Genomic DNA, 20495 nt, shown 5'->3' with positions numbered 1-20495 from the left:
TACTTTTTTTGTGTTAGGAGTTTTTATCTTTTTAATTCTTCTGCTTCCTTCTTTTTTTGTATATTTATACGTTATATTATGATATACTGTGATTTTATGATATTATGATATAGCTGTGTAAGCCCGTGCTGTAAAAAAAAGCCCGGGGTCCTAGAAACTATTAAAATCGTCAGAAAAAAAATGGAGATGTAGAGATGTCAGGAAATTGAAAGGAACTACTCTGGGCGTCTCCCTCTTCTAGGAGGATTCGTTTTGCCGACGTGCTCGCCTCACTTGCGTAAGAGTTTCTCTCTTTTCTCGGTGGTTTTACTTTGGCAACAGAGTCGCTTTCTTCTTCCGACTTGTTAACTTGGGGCCGCCTTGCTGGCTCTCTGAGCTTCATGCTGTAGTAGCCTCGCACTTCCGGGCCGGACAAACAGACACACACACTTCCACGCGTAGACATTTACTTTTCTGTTTCCTCGGAGGCTGAGCCCTTACCCCTGACTCCATCTCTCACTTCCAGGCCAGACAGACAGACAGACACAAACACTTCCACGCGTGGACGTCTCTATACAAGACTAGCTGTGTAAGCCCGTGCTGTAATAAGCCCAGGCTCCTAGAAACCATGGATTGTGGCACTTCAATCAATCAATCAATCAATCACCTCGCTTGTGTATCAGCGGCTCAGCGAGGTTCTGTTTCGTAGGTGGTTTCAACTTCGGTGACAGAGTCGCTTTCTTTGAGCATCATAGTGTAGCCTCGCATTTCCAGGCTGGACAGACAGACACACACACTTCCACGCGTACACATTTATATATAAGACTAGCCATCCCCGTGGCTTTGCCCGCGTATTAGTGAAACAGGACAGCGAGGAGGGCTTGTCTGGCTCCCTACTCCTGACGTCACGCTTCCCCCTCCCCTCCCCTCAGCCTCTGTCTCGGATTAGTGCGAATATATCACTCCTGCAAGCGAACTCTGAATCTTAGCGCAATGAGAGAAGTCGCTAAATCAACCGAAATGTTCGAGCAAATTATAGAAAAAGAAAAAGATCTAAATCCGTGAAGTAGTTCTCTCGTTTGCTAACTAAGCGGAGTTAAGGTTACGCCCTGAGGCAGACGTGTGAGTGAGGAGGGTCCCACACCCCAACCCCGCAACCCAATGAGTCTCTCTGGGATTCGCGCTAATAAATCGGTACCTCAAGTAAACTCTGATACTTGGCGTGATGAGAGAAGTCGCTAAATCAACCGGAATGTTCGAGCAAATTATAGAAAAAGAAAAAGATCTCAATCCGTGAAGTAGTTCTCTCGTGAAAAGCGGACAGACATACAAACGGGTCTAAAAAATGAAATTTGTTTCCTCAAGATAACGGACTAATTTTATCGAGATCTCGAGATAATGAAATTTGTTTTCTCGAGATAACGGACTAATGCTTGGACCACGAAATTTTTAAAACCGTTTCTTAGCGAGCAACCATGGGCCAAGGGTAACCTACATTCCAAATTTCAAGTCCTAATGGTTCGGGAGAGTTTGTGATGAGTGAGTCAGTGGGATTTGGCTTTTATATAGAAGTTAAGGTTGTTTTTTCCACAATTTGAATGTCTTTGAGCTTCTTTTTCCTCTTTTTTAAATTACGTTTGCCATCTCGTTTCCGTTTTTCCCATTTGCCAGTTCGTATCGGCTTTCTTTTGTTTTCTCACATGCTCTAAAAACTCCCAACATTTTCCCAGTATTCCTCTTTTCGTTGTTTGCTTTTTGTTTTTTCTGTGTTTTATTTGTGTTTTTTAGCTGTTCTTTAGGTCTTTGTTTTTTACTGTGCTTTTTAATGTATTTATTTATTTTTTCTGTCCTGTTTCCTTAGTTTTTTCTGTTAGAAGTGATTATCAATTTTTATTTTTCTGTTTCCTTTCTTCTTATTATTATTAAAATGTTTCCAGTTTATGTGGTTGTTTTTTTTCATTCATTTTTCAGTTTTATTGTCTTTGAGCTCCTGCTTTCAGTTTTTTTTATTTTATTATATTTGTTAGTTTTATTTTTCCCACTTGCCTGGTGGGCTTTGTCATGTTCCCTTAGTTCTCTTTTTTTCTCCCATGTTCTAAAGTTTTTCCCTTTTTATTGTTTGCTTTTCATTTCTTCAGTTTTTTGTGCGTGTTTGTGTATTTAGTGGGTTCTTAGAGAGACAGATGAGAAAACCTGCGGTGGGCTGGCACCCTGCCCGGGGTTTGTTTCGTGCCTTGCACCCTGTGTTGGCTGGGATTGGCTCCAACGGACCCCCGTGACCCTGTAGTTAGGATATAGCGGGTTGGATAATGGATGGATGGATAGATGAGAAAACTTCAATAACCCCAAAGGTAACTGCAGGGTTACAGCAAAGGGCACAAATACCCACGTGACAAGAATTCTACTAATTGTACGTCTGCTAAGACCTGTAATAAGAATTATCTGTAAGAAGACTAACAGAGAGAGGAGAGAGGGGTTAGGAGCCCACGCAGAGTGACACAGCGCATCGCCGCACCCACCACATGACAAACCACCTCAGGACCCCAGATTGGGACCCCAGTGCAGCCCTGGGACGGGTGGCACCTCCGCGCCCCACCTCAGTAGCTCAGAGGTTTATTATGGGGGCTGGAGTGCCAGTTCTGCCACCAATTAACAAAGTGGTAGTGTTTACTAAGTGTAAAGTGGTTAGAATTACACACACTGTACACATAAGTGAGGTCTTTATTTGCTTTTTAATAATTTGACCCTTTTTATTTTAATTTTTTTTCCTATTTTCTTAATTTTTTTGTTAGCCGTTTTTATCCATTTTATTTTTCGGCTTCGTTCTATTTAACATTTTTATTTTGTTAAAATGCTCTCAGTTTATTTGGTCCTTTTTTATCCTCAGTTGTAATGGCTGTTGAGCGTATCTTTTTTTATTTAATTAGATTTTCTTTCTCCGTTTTGCTTTTCTCAGTTCTTTCTTTTCTTTTCTTTCTCCCGTCTTCTAAAATGTCCAGGAGCCCAAAGCTGTGCGCCAACACCGAGCCATTGAGCCTTCGCTGCTCTTCAGTCCTTCAGTCTCGTGACGTTTCTTTTCCACCCTTTTTATTTTTGCTTTTCTCAGTTTTCGTTTCTGCCTCTGATAAAAATTTCATTTCTAAATGGCGATCGTTGAAAGAGCAGACATGTCAGCTGCATTGACACAGAAAGAAGAAATGGCAAAAAAAAAAACGAAAAATGGGAGAGAAAAAAAAATAAAAAAAGATACGTGTGGAATCAATAGAGCTGACCTACATTGGGATGACATTTGTCAAAGTCAAGCAAGGAGAAGAAAACGGAGGAAGGAGGGAGGCCCCCACAGGCCGGGCATAGCAGCTCTCTGGCGCCATTGAACCTGACGGGCACGAGAATGGCAACAAGCGGCCAGCTCGCTTTCTGTTAAACTGCCATCTGGAAGATCAGGAGCACATCGTGGTCTCTGGTGCAGGTGTGGAGCGAGACCTTCAGAAAATATGTGGCTGTGTTAGTCAGCTGTCATAGACACTGGTTGACTGGCACCCTGGCTGCCGTGGATCGTTCCTTACCTGGCCAGGAAGCCATGATAAAGGAAGGACGTGGATTTATGGGCATCCCTCCAGGGTTGTTTAGTGGTAACTTTCCTGGGCGGGATGCCAGTCTTGAGGGGTTGACAGAGGGCGACTGCCTTCCAAGGCTTTGTGTTCCCCCAGTGCACCAGGTGGCAGTGCCCTCTGGTATGGCCCCCTGTTTGGACACCCACAGGGCTGCATGGGAGTTGTAGTCTTGCTGGGCAGCCCTGCTGTGGTTCTCGGGCACCGCTAGGGGACGCTGGTGGGAGCAACGGAGAGCTTTCATCAGACCCAGAAGTGCTTCGCGGTGGCAGTTATGTAGTAGTGGACGTACTCCAGGGTTCGTATTGAAAAGCAGACGCTTTAGCTTGGAGGAGAGTGGAGGTGGAACAGAAAGGAGACAGTGGGCCTCCATTCTAGTGCCGTCGGTTAATTAGGTCAAGCAGAAGTACTTTGGAATTACTCGGTGCTGTTCTGTATACAGTACACCAAAGCCTGATGGTAGTGGTGTCATGGTAAGGCTTTGGACTTAAACCTTAACGTTGTGGGTACAAATCCCACCACTGACACCAAGTGACCCAAGTCTCGTTACCTGTCTGTGCTCCCACTCGAAAAACTAAAGAAATGTCAGCAATGCTATCTCAGATGTTGTGGGTCACTTTGGATAAAGGCATCAGTCAAATAAGTGAGTGGGGAGCCACTTCAGCCACCACTAATGTGTAGCACCCACCTGCATGATGGGGCGGCAGCCATTTTTGTGCCAGTCTGCTCACCAGACATGAGCTGTTGGGTGATGAAGTGGTGAGAGAGAGAGAGAGAGAGAGAGAGAGACAATTAAAGATAGGGGATGATTACAGGGCCAAATTACTGGGCAATTTAGCTTGGACATCGAGCTGCCCGCTACTCTTTACATCTTTTGTGAATACAGAAAGTCAGGACCTCAGTTTTACATCACATCCGAATAGATAGATAGATAGAATGAAAGGCATTATATGATAGATAGATAGATAGATAGATAGAGAGACAGACATGTAAGGCACTATATGATAGATAGATAGATAGATAGAATGATAGGCACTATATAATAGATATGTAAGGCATTGTATGATAGATAAATATGAAAGGCACTATATAATAGATGGATAGATAGAATGAAAGGCAATATATAGATAGATAGATAGAAAGAATGATAGGCACTATATAGGCACTATATAGGCACTATATAATAGATATGTAAGGCATTGTATGATTGATAAATATGAAAGGCACTATATAATAGATGGATAGATAGATAGAGAAACAGATATGTAAGGCACTATATGATAGATAGATAGAATGAAAGACAATATATAATAGATAGATAGAAAGATAGATATATAGATAGATATGAAAGGCACTATATGATCAATATAATAAGATAATAATTCTTTACATTTATATAGCGCCTTTCTCACTACTCAAAAGCCACTTCAACCAGCCCTAATGTGCAGCACCCACCTGGATGATATGAAGGCCGCCATTTCTGCACCAGTACGCTCACCACACATGAGTTATTAGGTGGTGGAGAGACAATTAGAGACAGGGGATGATTGGGGGGCCAGAATGACCAGCCCATGGACATCGGGACACCCCCTACTCATCATGAAGATTGCTCAGAGATGTTTTATGATGACAGAGAGTCAGGACCGCAGTTTTATGTCTCATCTGAAGGACAGTGCCAGTTTTACATCTCAGTGTCCCGTCACTGCACTGAGGGGCATTGGGATCCACACACAGACCACAGGGTAAGCAAACCCCTGCTGGCCTCACCAGCAACCCAAGCTTTTCCAGGATGGTCTCCCACCCAAGTACTGTGCGGGCCTGAACGTTTCGGGTGGGTGACCCCTTCTGAAGTGCCAGTGGTTTGGCTGCTATACGCAGTTGTCCAAGAAGAACCCGAATTCCTGCTTCTCCTACTGACTTGGCTTCTGTTGATGGTCGGCGCCAAACACAATTTTACAGGAAAGTGTATTCTTATAAATTAAAATAGTTCATTGGGAGGAATAATGTGGAATTTTGAGAATGTATCATCATCATATTTAGGTGTTTTACGATTTTTCACTCGTCAGTTTTATGTTCAAGCTTGCAGACAGTAAAGTGCCGACACTCGATGAACTTCTTACAGATGGCATTGACTCCTCATTCATTCACGCAGCCCATGTAACAAACTGAATGCGTTTACTTTTGGGGTTGTGTTTTCTTGTGCCTGAAGTGGAAAAAAATAGCTGTGGCATATTTAGGGGAGAACAGAGCCAACAAAAAAAAAAAAGGTTTGTGGTCGCCACCCCGTATATGGTGGTTTGCTCCTGTTCGAGATGGAACTAAGGTATTGGTGACAAAATGGCGGTTTTATAGTTAGTTAGAGGAAATGAGGTCATCAGGGCCGCAACCAGAAGTGACGTCATCAGGGCCCGGTGGGATTTCCCGTGACTGATCTGCAGGAGCAAAAAGATAAAAGGGGGTTAATGCAGTCCGCCCTCCCCTGGCCCGCCATGGCATTGCCGTCAGTCGAGCCCTTTAGTTAAACGTCTGTGACGGGGGGCTTCTTAAAGGCTCAGTTGCTGTCTCTTCTATGTGGATGTTTTTAGTAAACGTGATGGACTGGCATCCCTTCTGACGTATCCAATGTGGGCTCAGGCTCCCCCCCAATCCTAAACCAATCAGAGGGGCCGTGCATATTAGATGAATGTATTTATTAGCATCAGTCTGCTGGTTTCCCAACCAGAGTTCATGGCTGCCATGTTCCTGATGCTCCTGGGATGGCCACCAGATCCTCAACGTTCAAATTAAGAGTTTAGTACATACAGCTGGTATATGGACAGACATATTTGATGGATTTACATAACAGTGAAAATAACTACAAGCCCATCCAGAGTTGTTTCTGATGCTGCCAGTAGCCCACCATCCTAAAACTGAGAGTATGCTATGTCAGTAACCATTTCTAGAAGACAAATGTGGTGGACTGGCGTCCCTTCCAGTGCTGATTCCTGCCTGTTACCTGGCGCTGCTAGGACGGGCTCCACCCCATGTAACTCAGGACTAAGTGGGCTCATTATATGTTTATTAACATTAGGCGATTACACCGTGTTTAGTAAGAGCAGTGGGCCGCTGTCCTGTTCAGGGCTCCTTCCTGCATTGTCCTTGAGGCTGCAGCCCCCTTAAATCTTGAAGTAGAGTAAATGATTTGGTAAGCACGGTATATTTAATATATGAATTAGATGAATTTATTAAACAGAGTAACTACAAAAGGCTGGCATCCCATCCAGGGTTGGTGGCAGTGCTGCCAGAATAGACTCTGAGGTGCCCGCCATCTTCAAACTGGAGTAAGCTGACTCGGTTAACTATTTCTAAAAGATGGACGTCTTCATCAAATCCCTTCCAGTGCTGATTCCTGCCTGTTACCTGGCGCTGCTAGGAAGGGCTCCACCCCATGTAACTCTGACCAGGACTAAGTGGGCTCATTATATGTTTATTAACATTAGACGATTATACCATTTTTAGTAAGATCAGTGGGCCGCTGTCCTTTTCAGGGTTCCTTCCTGCATTGTCCTTGAGGCTGCAGCCCCCTTTAAATCTCAATTAGACTAAATGGTTCAGTAAGCACGGTATATCTAATATATGAATTAGATGAATTTATAATAATAGAGTAACTACAAAAGGCTGGCATCCCATCCAGGGTTGGTGGCAGTGCTGCCAGAATAGACTCTGAGGTGCCCGCCATCTTCAAACTGGAGTAAGCTGACTCGGTTAACTATTTCTAAAAGATGGACGTCTTCATCAAATCCCTTCCAGTTACGATTCCTGCCTTAAGCCCGGCGCTGCCAGGTCAAGCCCCTGTAACTCTGAACAGGACTAAGTGGGCTCTGCGATTGTTTCTACAAATTTGGTGGACTGGCATCCTTTCTGGTGCTCATTCCTGCCTTATACTTGACGCTGCTAGGTTGCGCTCCAGCCCCTGTAACTCTGCACAGGAGTAAGAAGGCTGATATACGTGCAAGTAAGACTTTCACAATCTACTATAAGTCTTGGGTAGACATGTTTAATGGGCTAGCAGCATCCCATCCAGGGTGGGCTCCAGCCTTGTACCTAATGCTGCTGGGGTAAGCCCTAAAAATGGAGCAAATGGATTAAGAAGCTGAATAAATCGATAACGACAGCCATATTTGTAAGTGATAAGAGAAGAAAGCTTGTAAGGTCAAATGTGTCTTGGGTGCGGCCCCAAAGGCTGGAGCCCAAGCTGCGGCAGGACGCAAATGGAGGGTCTAAGAGGAGTTGCTTTCCCGATGTCATTGGTCGCTTTCATTTTCCGAAGGGGGTACGTGGTCGGGCCCACTCCCTTCATCTGGCTCGGCGCCAGGCTTCATCTTCGGATTTGCCGAGCCGCAGGCGCCACCTGTTTCCTCGCTAGATGTACAATGAAGAGGCCATTATGAAGACACCCTTCCTCGTGTTTGTTGTTTTTATTATTGATGTACCGTCCACGTTTTCATTTGAAGGCTTTGCATAATGAAGGCCACTGTGTCGTGATGCGCATCCCCCAAATGTTGTCTTAAAAGCTGCCGAGCTGAAGCGCATTAAAATTGCAAAGACAGCCGAGGCAGCTGTTGGAGCGGCGCGTACAGTACAGAGGGGGTCCTGCAGTGCGTTACAGTAGAGCCTGAGGCTGTTAATACAGCAGACATAGCTGAACCGCCCACCCGCCATTAATCGTGCCTAATCAAGTGCTGACACTCTGCACGTTACCAAGTAAGGGACTTAAGGGGGAACGGGCCCGGCGCCTAATGATGGCTGAGTGGGTCTCATGTGTCCAACCGGCTGTCTGATTGCATTTTCAAGTGCCAGCTGGTGTCAAGGCCCCTGGCACTAACTGGTGTCGCCATCTGTGCCATCGCTCCACCTGTCAGCCTCTTGTCTTCCTTAATGAAGTGCGACTGGAGAGACTGCCATGACAGTCCAGACTGCTAGACGGGTGGGGAGCCACACTTCTCTGTCTCTTTTTGGACCCTCCACCTCTACAGGCTTTGGATTCACACTTAGGTGTTTGTTTTTTTTTTGTTTTTTCTTTTATTGTTCCCTAATCAAAGCCCACAGGCACCATCTTGTAACCCACTCCTCTAGTTCAGGGTGGCATGGAATGGATGCCAAACCTGGCAGCAATGAGCACAAGGCAGGATGAAGAGCCTTCTTGCTAAAGTTGTTTTTTTCTGGTTGGTGGTCCTTGAGTTTCACTGGTGTCTTCACTGAAGGCCATCCTCTCAGCTAATTCACTCTTTGAAGGCTGAAAATTCTTTCAGCACCTGGCAGAAATGCACAGCAGAACAGCTCCCGTCCTTCACACGGGCGCCTGCCATCAGAACTAAAGGCAAATCTGGAGAGACAGCAAAGCAAACGCGCGAAACAAGATACTCCGTAGACAACATTTTGAGTATTATTGCTGAAAAAGACTCGGACGTACGGCACTCTGATTCTGATTCAGGTGATCTGGAGATCGAAAACAAAAGTGCGACGTACGAGTATCAGCTGATCGTAGTGCTGAATGTGTTCGTGTAGCGGCCAGCAGCTGCGTGTAGACACTCCTGTATGTCGTTGTAAGTCGACACCCGTCTCAAAAGAGATAAGCTGGCCATCTTTATCGGCTTCAGGCATTCACTCACATTAGGAACTGTGGCGCAGCTCGAGCTCGTACCGCTCAGGGCGGGGCGGCCCTCCGACATATCTGAATATGTTAACCTATTTAAATAGAAAAATAAAAAGACGTATACAGAAAAATTAAGATACATTTTGCATTGATTTATTCATTTATAGAGAAACAGCAAGAATTTTTCACATATAATTATTTATAAGCATCAACTAAACAAGAATATAGTATAGACGCACTGATAAGCCGCTTGCGAATGTACAAGTGACAGGTGCGCAGAGCAAGAAGGCATTGGGATTGAAAACGAAATTATAAATGTGCCTTTCATATCTATCTATCTATCTATCTATCTATCATTTAGTGCCTTTCATATCTATCTATCTATCTATCTATCTATCTATCTATCTATCTATCTATCTATCTATCTATCTATCTATCTATCATTTAGTGCCTTTCATATCTATCTATCTATCTATCTATCTATCTATCTATCTATCTATCTATCTATCTATCTATCTATCTATCATATAGTGCCTTTCATATCTATCTATCTATCTATCTATCTATCTATCTATCTATCTATCTATCTATCTATCATATAGTGCCTTTCATATCTATCTATCTATCTATCTATCTATCTATCTATCATATAGTGCCTTATCTATCTATCTATCTATCTATCTATCTATCATATAGTGCCTTTCATATCTATCTATCTATCTATCTATCTATCTATCTATCTATCTATCTATCTATCTATCTATCTATCTATCTATCTATTAATAACGAAATAAAATTATAAATTGTAAATGAGTTGTTTATCTTCCTAGAAATTATCGGTGTAATGTTTATTTTTGTTATTTCCTCATACATTTCAACTGGCATGTCTGATGCCGTCACAGAAAATTATTTTTGAAGCATTTGTGGATAAAAATTAGAGAATGTGACTTTTTTAATTCATGAGTGATATTTTTCCGAACCCGAATTGTACTGAGCCTTTTGGTCAATAATGCCGCCCCCAAAAATGTCCCACCCGGGGTGGACCGCCCCCTCCACCCACCCCTAGCTACACCACTGGTCAGGAAGGCAATCTAAAGAATCGACTCTTGTCAAAGGGCCGTGGGAGGATGTGTGGTGGTGGCAGGTTCTATGAGGGTGGCTGTGCCGTGTTCGGTGTGCAGGCGAGCAGATTACTTCATTAGGTCAGCCGTTCCACTTTGGCAGTCTGTGGTTTGTCAATAACTAAATAACACGCCACACCCATGGGAGTATAAAGAGGAGCCAGAGTAGGAAGACTGAGAAAACAAAAAAAAATCGAAAGAGAAATGAAAAACTAAGAGAGAGAACGAGGAAAAGAAGATGAGAAAGAAAGAGCCAGTGGTTCAAATGATAAAGGAAAGAAAAAGCAGGACCATGGAGAGTCAGGGCCGTGGTGTGGAGTCAGGTGATCAGGAGGTGGCCACAGGTGGAACAAACTGACAGCACCCACAGGGTAGTGTTGCTCCCACTGAGCACTGAAGGAGCAGGAGTGACCACCTGCTCTGAACGATGCCCGCTGAATGCCAGGGGACGGCGATGGGAGAAGGGAGTAGGGCTCATGGGGTTCCCTGTTGAATGCCTAGGGATGATGGAGTAAAGGATGGCTCCGCTCATCAGTAAACGTCTCGCCTGCTCACCCTTAAGGTCTGAGTGAGACATCCACTGGCAAGCACCGTCACCTTTCAGTCTGCCTCGAGTCACCGCCATCATCCTTAGGTGAATGGCTGCCCTATGGCTCTGGGGAGATCCCGACCGTGTTTTAGACCTTCAGTTTTGCTTTATTTCTTGATTTCTTTTCATTTTATGGATTCGTTATGGGGGCAGCACTTTGGCGCAGTGGGTAGCACTACTGCCTCGCAGTTAGGAGACCCCGGGTTCGCTTCCCGGGTCCTCCCTGCGTGGAGTCTGCATGTTCTCCACATGTCTGTGTGGGTTTCCTCCCACAGCCCAAAGACGTGCAGGTTAGGTGTGTTGGCGATTCTAAATTGTCCCTAGTGGGTGGCTGTGTGTGTGCCCTGCGGTGGGCTGGCGCCCTGCCTGGGGTTTGTTTCCTGCCTTGCGCCCTGTGTTGGCTGGAATTGGCTCCAGTAGACCCCCATGACCCTGTAGTTAGGATATAGTGGGTTGGATGGATGGATTCATTATGGATTACTGATTATTTATGTGCGCTTTCTTTACATTTTGAATAGTGCTCACATATATGCACCATCCCTTGCTCTGTGTGTGTGTGTGTGTGTGTGTGTCCTCATTGCCCGGTCCATCTTGGTTTACATATCTGGGTTCAAGGGTAGTGTGCCAGCTGTGGGCAACCTGGGCATCACAGTAGTTTGAAAGAATGGAATCCTAACGCCTGTCCCTAAATGTCACCACGTGCTGGTGCTGGCTGTAAGTCGTTTTGATTTTGATCGTTCTCTCTCTCTCTGTCTTCCTGCAGGTGTTTCTCACGGTCGGACCACCTCGCCCTTCACATGAAGAGACACATCTGAGGCAGGGGTCCCGGGTGGAGAGAGGGTGTGGCGGACAGCTCTGCGTGGACCTGGGTGGAATTCCAGGAAAGCCCATTGAAGAGCACAGAATACAATCAGAATGTCCTGCCTTGACAGTGCAGATGGCAAGGAGAGAAAGGGGGAAACCGACAAATCTATATAAATATCTACAAATTAATGTACAAAAAAAAAAAAATGAGAAGAAGAGAGAAGAGCGAGCAAAGCAAGCGCACAATCCTTACGCAGTCCATCGTCTCCTAGCTCTAACACCAGGCGGGTGGTGATGCCTTACTGTACCGAACTCTTGGGGGTGGGGGGGGGGAGAGGGATGCGAACCCGACACTGCCAACCCAGCACGGAGGTGACCCCCGCAGTCACCCGACTTCTCAGCTGTCACAACCAGACCTCCATGAGAAGGATTTTTGTAGCTCCGCTTGCTGAAGGACCCGGACTGCCCCGTCGTTTGCAATTCATCTTCGGACTGATAGGAGCTTCTTAATGTTAAGGCAAAGACAACAACAACAACAAAATAAACTCTAGCAAGCCAAAACTGTAAAAATGAAAAAGACATAAAACAAAATGAATACGTGGTGGCCAAAAATCAGCGTCCGCATTGCATCAGACTCTTCAGACAGAGCGGAGGGACGGCAGTGGCACCCTGTGTCATCTTTTAGTACAGGAGGTGTCCGTACAAGATGTCCTACTGGGGACCTTAAAGGCACCACGCTTCACAGTGACACCAGTCACCTTCGAGACGCCATACTACACAGTGACACCTTTTGGTTTTTCTTTTTCCTTTTTTGGAAAATATCTTCGACATTGGCTTCATTTGTGCGTGTCCGTGTACGTATGTGCGTGTTTATACACTAGCAAATACGGTAGCTGCTAGCAAAGACTGTCGAGAAACAACGAAAAGGCTTTATGATGGCTGAAAAGGGAAGGGAAGCCACGTTTCCTAGAACAGTGTAAAAAAAAAAAAACATATAACCGTGCGTACCTCTTACGGCTTGACCTTCTCGATTAGGCCTCATCTCTCGAAAACTTGAAATGCTTGTTTCGAACTTTTGGGACCGAACTTCTCTTTCGTTCGAAAACGCGTCCCCCCCCCCCATCAACCTTCCCACTGTCAGCTGCGATGCTGGAACGCGTTCTGCTCTTCATTACTCAGCCTTTCAATGTTCTGCCGTTAATGCCTGGACTTTCGGGGAAAAAACAAAATGATGATGGAATGTTTAAAAAACGCAGCCAAATCGCCACAGCAAGCACTCGCGAGAGGACCAGACGGCTTTGTCCGGAAGTGCTTACCCTGTTTCGTATACCGCTCATCGGCACTGACTTTTTCCAATGGTGGACTTGCTTTTCTTTTCTTAAAAAGACAAAAAGAAGGATAAAAAAAAAAATGGACAAGTGCTCAGTAACGGTTTTATTTCCTCACAGGTTTTCATTAGAGGCAAGAAGGAAAAGAAACGAGGGAATCTGTGTACCCTTCGGATTACTGAGTGACAAATCCACTAATGGATTCCCTAAAAAAAAAAAAAGATCATTCTCTGAGGTTTTTATTATAATTTTTATTTATTTTTTATTTTTTGGAAATACAGAAATGTGACAAAATGTCATTCAGTACAAAAGTTTTCTTCTTAGGGAAACACATTTTAAAAAAATGGGATCGTGCAACCATCTCTCGACCTCCCCAAACGAGAGTTGCCATTTGATTGAGAGCGTCACGTCATCCAGCTCCCCATCTCTCGTCATGCAAATCAAAAAAGGGCGATCTGCGACTTACGAGACGACAAAAAAAGTCACCGCGATAACACAAAATCTTTTGGTTTACGAGTCCAAAGAAGGAATTCACGAAACCTGTCCGAAACATTCAGTAAACATGAACTGTCCATCCATCCGTCATCCAACCCACTATATCCTAACTACAGGGTCATGGGGGGGTCTGCTGGTGCCAGTCCCAGCCAACACAGGGCACATGGCAGGAAACAGACCCCAGGCAGGGTGCCAGCCCACTGCAGAAACATGAACTAGGAGTCCAGAAATACACGAATCACCAACAAACGGGACGACATCTAAACCAGGAAAGTGCCGGAAAATTCGAGCATCAAATCCCCAACTGTTAACTCAAAAAAAACGAAGTCGAAGGAGTCTTTCCAGATTCCTGTTTCACTGTGTCAGACAACGTGGGTATCGGGAGCGTTTTACTGGTTTGATTGGGACAAATCCATGGAAGGAATTACATGTGACTAACGTTTCTCATAATGGAGAAAACCACTGAGGTCACATCCGGGTCCTGCAAAGCCCCTTCCGGTAGCAGAGACATTTAAACTGAACGACTTCAGAGGAGATTGGAGCTCCGCCCCTCTGAGGCCACCACCGACTTGTTTTCTTTCGCCACATAAATCGCTGCTACAGGGTGGTCTAGATCGTCTGGATGACTTTGATTTATGCGGGGACGATTCCAGTTCGACACGAAGACAGTTCTTCATGTCGTCAGTTCGCATACTTCTCGATGGTCTGGTATTTTTCGGGTGATTTTCTGTGTAATAAACCTTAATAAGTTATAGCGGAATGAAAATTGCATAATTAGATCTGGACCACCCTATAATTACCAAGTTTACTAAAAGACGTTAACGATACATAAACGTGTTCTTGAGTATTGTTTGATAGATATGACACGATTCAGAATTCAAAACACGATTACTTGAAAATGGGTAGTCTGCTATTTGTCAACGACTTTAGTAACGGACAATAGTAAAAAAATTTGTTTATGGTTAATTATCTGATAAGTTTTATAGATTCGAAATTCAAATCATTAATTGGTTAGGCTCAACATTGACTTGGGGAGCATGTCACAATTGACGACTGTAGTTGCCAGATCTCATTGCCTTTCTCGATAAGTTTCAGATTTCCAAAGTATAACGTGTTCGCCGCGTTTTAAATTAACAAAGAGTTTCTCGATAGGAGGAGTTCAGCTGCAGTTTTGGCTTGTCTTTTACTGTGACCTCTCTTCTGTTTGCGTGGCCCAAAACACCCGCTTTCCTTCTTTCCTCGTGTCTGCCATTAGCCTAAACATTCAAGCTCGGTAGACTGAATGGTGTCGTCTTGTTGGTCAGATTTCTTCTGCATTGTGCTGTTGGCTGATAACTCTCACACAATTGACGATATCCTGTTTGATTTTGTCACGGCAGGTCGAATCGTAGCTGGGAAAGTTGCACTCCACAACTTGTGGGTCACGGGCGTGCGCCATAACTGTCCTCAGTTCACCAAGACTTGAGATGAAGGTTACGACTGCAAATCATGTCGAGTGTCTGGCCTCTGGTTAACTGGCTTACAAAACGATATAACAACATAAAAAAATGCAATTTTCAATTTTTCTGTTAAAGTAGAAACCACCCGACGACACGTTCATGAAATATTCTGCGCTCCGTGTTCGCCCATCAGCAGAGTCGCTTATCGGTCAGACGTCATCGGTTTCAGTCGTTCGTGGAGCATCATCGAAGTTGTTGTCGGTCACCTTGAACCAATCGGCTTTAACGTTAGCCTCAGACATCACAAAGGAGGGATTTGATGCTCGAAGGAACACAATTTCACGTATTGGTAAGGGACAATGATTGATGTTTTCTGAATTATTTACATTGTGTGACCTTTTGTTTCCCTTTACTTCGATAAATCGAATTGTCAAACTAAAAATTACAATTATAAAATGCTGACTCGATTATTTACAGATAAACCGAGATGGTAGGAGTGGGGTATCTGATGGCTCACAGGCGACGGTCTCGACATGCAGACTTGGTTGCACGATTCGCTCTTTGTGCTTATCAGTTGGTGTACGTGGTGACAGAGGAGCATCGTTTACCTTCGACTAGTGAACACAATCTCATGTACAAAATAACATGTTGTAGCTGTAGTTCTAAAGAGTGGCTGTTTGCCCCAAACCTTACGTCACAGTAGTGCGGCAGGGTTCTGTGTCTCCTCCGATCCACACTTCCTGTGATGAAGGGACAATCCCGTTTTAATCACACTTGTATAACAGTTTCAGTCCATACTTAGTATGCTCTCCATGTGCCGCTAGATTAGTAGTTATGCTTAGATCCGTCTGTGTCAGGTGTCCACATAACATGTTCTGACTGTAAAGGAATGTCCGACCTTTTGGAAACGAGCAGCAGCAAGAGCCATGGTGGCCCCCCCAGGATACCAGCCATACTGGTTTTCTGTCTTGGCCCAACTCCCATCTGCTTCATTTGTTTTGTTTTTTTTTTCTTGCAGCCTGGCAGGGCATTGCTGGCATTGGCTATTGGAAGAAGAACGTAGATAGGAGCTCGCTGTCAAACTACACCGCCCCTCAAAATGAAATGGATCCTTCCTTTTCGAGAAGGTGCCCTCGAAAGATTTAGCATGGCTTGGATTTTCATGGATTTAGCACTTTGCCTTATTTTGATTTGCATATACTTCACATATTTACGTGTACTTGCATATATTTAAATATGCAGACTCACCCAGTCCAGTCCAGCATTACAATCAAGGCACGGAAGCATCAGCTAAGATCAACTACATAGAACTGCAGTCCACCATTCAGACGTCACCCGTGACAAGCTCACTCCTCGGCTCGCCCTTCCTAAGGCATTTGTTGCTTGTACTAATACAATGCATTGCATTTTTCATTCCAACAGATGGTGCCCACAACCAACCAGGAAGACTCTTGGGTTTTTCTCTAGGAGCTCAGTAAATAAAAATAAAGGGGAGATTCCTGGGTGCTACTTAAGAATTACAGGTGGTTGTTTTTTTTTCTCCACCAACCTATTTAAGTGTCTTAACAAAGACACCTGTGCTTGCACTCTCATTGCTCTTTCCATCTGACATTCCCTCCTTAAATGAAATCTCATTGCCATGTTAGATCCATTGATTTTCCTAGAAATTCCAAAATCATTTAAGATAAGCCAGAAGACATTATAGTCCTGGTAATCCAAAGCCATCAGCCCTTCCAAGTGAGCGAGATCAGTGCCCTGCATTTGGCGTAGTAGGCAGGAAACGGAGTGTTCTTGAAGCCTAGAATGATCATATTTAATGGATTGTTGAAATTCGGGTCACTTTCGAGAGTGATCATTGCAACCTTTGCAAGTGAGCGAGATCAGTCCCCTGCATTTGGCGTAGTAGGCAGGATAAAGAAACCTTCTTGAAGCCTAGAGCACTCGTTTTAAAGGGACTGTTGAGAGCAACTCGGATCATTTTTAAGAGTGCAGGAGAATGGCATGCTGCTTGATTCCAATTGGTCTGCACTTTGTAAAGGAATATATGCTGTATTTACACATATTACATGTGCAAGTGTATTAACTGCGGAGTTCTCCATTCCACCTTGCCTCACTTTCACCGTTGGTTCTTCATTCGAACCGGACGCACTCACACTTCAGATAAATGGGTTTATCCAAAATCGCACTGTAGTATGATGCCTGCTGTATTATCTTCAGTGTCCTACCGGGGTGAGCGAAATGCAAGCTTTGAATCATGGGAGTGCTTTAAAATTGAATGACATATTATTGTACATCTTAACAGGCCTCTTTTTCTTTCCTTTCTACACTTTTCTTAAGTCATTTCAAAGAAAGCAGTTCTTGACAAAACTTCTTGCTTATTATGTTTGGTTCTGGGCAGGGATCGTCAGACAACTGCCCGCATGTTTTAAACATCAATGTCAATGTTTTCACCGCACGAATCCACTTCTATTTTTTTTTTTTTCTTTTTCTTTTTTATTTTCGGTTGCATTTTTTCACATACCTCTTATGGTCTAAGGACCAGCCACTATGTGGCTATAAGGTTCCCAATCATTCTGGGAAATTGGGGGGAAAAAAATTGTAATATAAAACGCCCAAGGTGAACCAAAGGGACAGAAATGCTGCAGAGTTCTTGCGGGGATCTACGCGCGAAAATGCTGTTTCCCTGGGACCTGTAAATTCAAAAGCGATTTTATCAGAACCCGGCAAGCATTCTTAGCTCTTCTGGACTTGTTACACCTTGACGTCCTCACCAAAAATCATTTTTGTTTGTGCACTTTCTGATCTCTTATAACAGACATGGTAATGAGAACCCTTCGAACACAACGTACCGGTGAGAGGGACCGTCAAAGCCACCCCGTCTTCGCAGTGAGACGAGAGCTTTCAGTCTCTACGAGGACTTCCCTTCCCCTCTTTAAGGGTGCGTTGGATTATTTTGTAAATAATTAAACCCTGAAAGATACCCGAGAGCTGATGCCAAGTGGCGCGTTTCAATTTCGGCCTCCTCCTTCAAAGGAGTGGCTCGAGAGTTTAGCTTCAAATCGCTGCACTTTTTTTAATAAGAACTTTAACTCAATGGAGTGGAAGACCACAAACCAGTTGTGTGTTTCAATCTTCTGAAGTAGACCTGTGTATCTAATACTAAGAAATAAAAAAAAAAATGACTGATACAATTCGGCCGACCCCATGGGAAACCCTCTAAGAAAAAGAAAGAAAAACGAAGAGAACTCTTCAGGATTTTTCCTTGGGTTCCGACCTTGGTGCTTTTCCAAGCCTTTTTACACTTCTTGACTCCATACGTCTTTCTTCTTTTGAATCTCCTTGCAGTATCCCAGGTAAACAAATTGTTGTGTTGTGAGGAGAAGTAGAGGAGAAGTAGACCCGTTTGAATTCTCGACGATGATTGCACCTTGTTATTCGAACATGGAACTCCTCAGTCGCTGACTGAGTCTTACTGGCACTTCAGCTTCTCCTGGGCTTTGTTGGTTTGTTTTGTTTTTTTTTTTTGCTTTGTTTTTTTTTTTTTTAATTTCCCTTTGTTCCTTTTGTACACATTTTTTACTTTATTTTATTTTGGTGCATTTTTTTTTTTTTTTGCTGTACAAAGTGTTTAAAATATTATTATTTGTATTATATGATGTTAGTATGGTAATGTTCTTTATTAAGGAAGAAGAAAATTTATTTTTGTTACTGGTCTGTTTCATAATTCTTTTTTAAATTGGTATTGTAAGATATCTATGCAAGAACTGTTCCGTGGAGCATTTTTATTTAAGAATGTAATATGTGTAATAAATGGTAGAATCTGTTCACTTTCGGGACTTTCGTATGCTTGAATTGCATCTGTAAGGGGGCACACTATGAACACTCAGTGACGTGACGCTTGGACAGTTAGAAAAGGCGCTATATAATAGAAAAGTACAAGAGAGACACAACAGACGTGAAGGGCACCATATAAGATACATCTGAAGGCATGACAGATAGATGAATAAATAAGGTTAGGGTTAATATGATGCTTGGATAGTTAGAAAAGGCGCTATATAATAGAAGGCATGATAGAAAGACTGATTTAAAGCTGGGGTTGAGGGTGGAGTTAATATAACTGACATAGAAAAGGCGCTATATAATAGAAAAGTATAAGAAAGATGCAAAAGTCATTAGACACAACAGAAGTGAGAGGCACTATATACAATAGATCTGAAGGTAATGTACATAAATATACAAGTAAAAACATAAAATGCACTGCAGAAAGTAGAAATAAAAGGCACTATACAGTTGTGCTTGAAAGTTTGTGAACCCTTTAGAATTTCCGATATTTCTGCAAAAATATGACCTAAAAGATCATCAGATTTTCACTCAAGTCTTACAAGTAGATAAAGAGAAACCAGTTAAACAAATGAGACAAAAATATTATACTTGGTCATTTATTACATATTTGTGAGTGGCATAAGTATGTGAACCTCACGGATGATCAGTTAGTTTGAAGGTGAGGTGTCAGATGTCAGGTGTTTTCAGTCAATGGGATGCCAATCAGCTGTGAGTGGGCACCCTGTGTTATTTAAAGACCAGGATCTATCAAAGTCTGCTCTTCACAACACATGTCTGTGGAAGTGTATCATGGCACGAACAAAGGAGATTTCTGAGGACCTCACAAAAAGAGTTGTTGATGCTCATCAGGCTGTTAGAGGTTACCATACCATCTCTAAAGAGTTTGGACTCTACCAGTCCACAGTCAGACAGATTGTGTGCAAATGGAGGAAATTCAAGACCATTGTGACCCTCCCCAGGAGTGGTCGGCCAACAAAGATCACTCCAAGAGCAAGGCACACGTGTAATAGTCGGCGAGGTCACAAAGGACCCCAACTCAAGGCCTCTCTTACATTGGTTCATGTTCATGAGTCAGTCCACCATCAGGAGAACACTGAGCAACAATGGTGTGCATGGCAGGGTTGCAAGGAGAAAGCCACATTGCTGCTCGTCTGCAGTTTGCTAAAGATCACGTGGACAAATCAGAAGGCTATTGGAAGAATGTTCTGTGGACAGATGAGACCAAAATAGAACTTTTTGGTTTAAATGAAAAGCATTTTTGTTTGGAGAAAGGAAAACACTGCATTCCAGCATAAGAACCTTATCCCATCTGTGAGACATGGTGGTGGGAGTATCAGGGTTTGGGACGGTTGTGTTGCATCTGGGCCAGGACGGCTTGTCTTCATTGGTGGGACAATGAATTCTGAATATCACAGAATTCTAAAGGAAAATGTCAGGACATCTGTCTATGAACTGAGTCTCAAGACAAGGTGGGTCATGCAGCAAGACAACGACCCTAAGCACACAAGTCGTTGTACCAAAGAATGGTTACAGAAGAATAAAGTGAATGTTTGGAATGGCCAAGTCAAAGTCCTGACCTTCATCCAATCGAAATGTTGTGGAAGGACCTGAAGCGAGCAGTTCATGTGAGGAAACCCACCAACATCCCAGA

At 43.7% G+C, this 20495-nt stretch overlaps 1 protein-coding gene across 1 annotated transcript in view; it reads left to right on the top strand.

Annotated features, from left to right (window-relative positions):
- klf7b (Kruppel-like factor 7b) overlaps positions 1-12990 on the top strand; it is an 89912-nt gene extending 76922 nt beyond the window's left edge. Inside the window, exon 4 of the mRNA XM_039755313.1 lies at positions 11699-12990. Coding sequence (XP_039611247.1) covers positions 11699-11750 — 52 coding nt within the window. The 3' untranslated portion in view covers positions 11751-12990. The remainder of the gene's footprint in view (positions 1-11698) is intronic.
- Positions 12991-20495: the final 7505 nt, after the last annotated feature.

This window comes from Polypterus senegalus, chromosome 6 (genome assembly GCF_016835505.1).
Source record: "Polypterus senegalus isolate Bchr_013 chromosome 6, ASM1683550v1, whole genome shotgun sequence".
Taxonomy (NCBI): domain Eukaryota; kingdom Metazoa; phylum Chordata; class Cladistia; order Polypteriformes; family Polypteridae; genus Polypterus; species Polypterus senegalus.
Note: the sequence above shows the minus strand (reverse complement) of the source record. Positions and strands in the feature narration are given on the sequence as shown.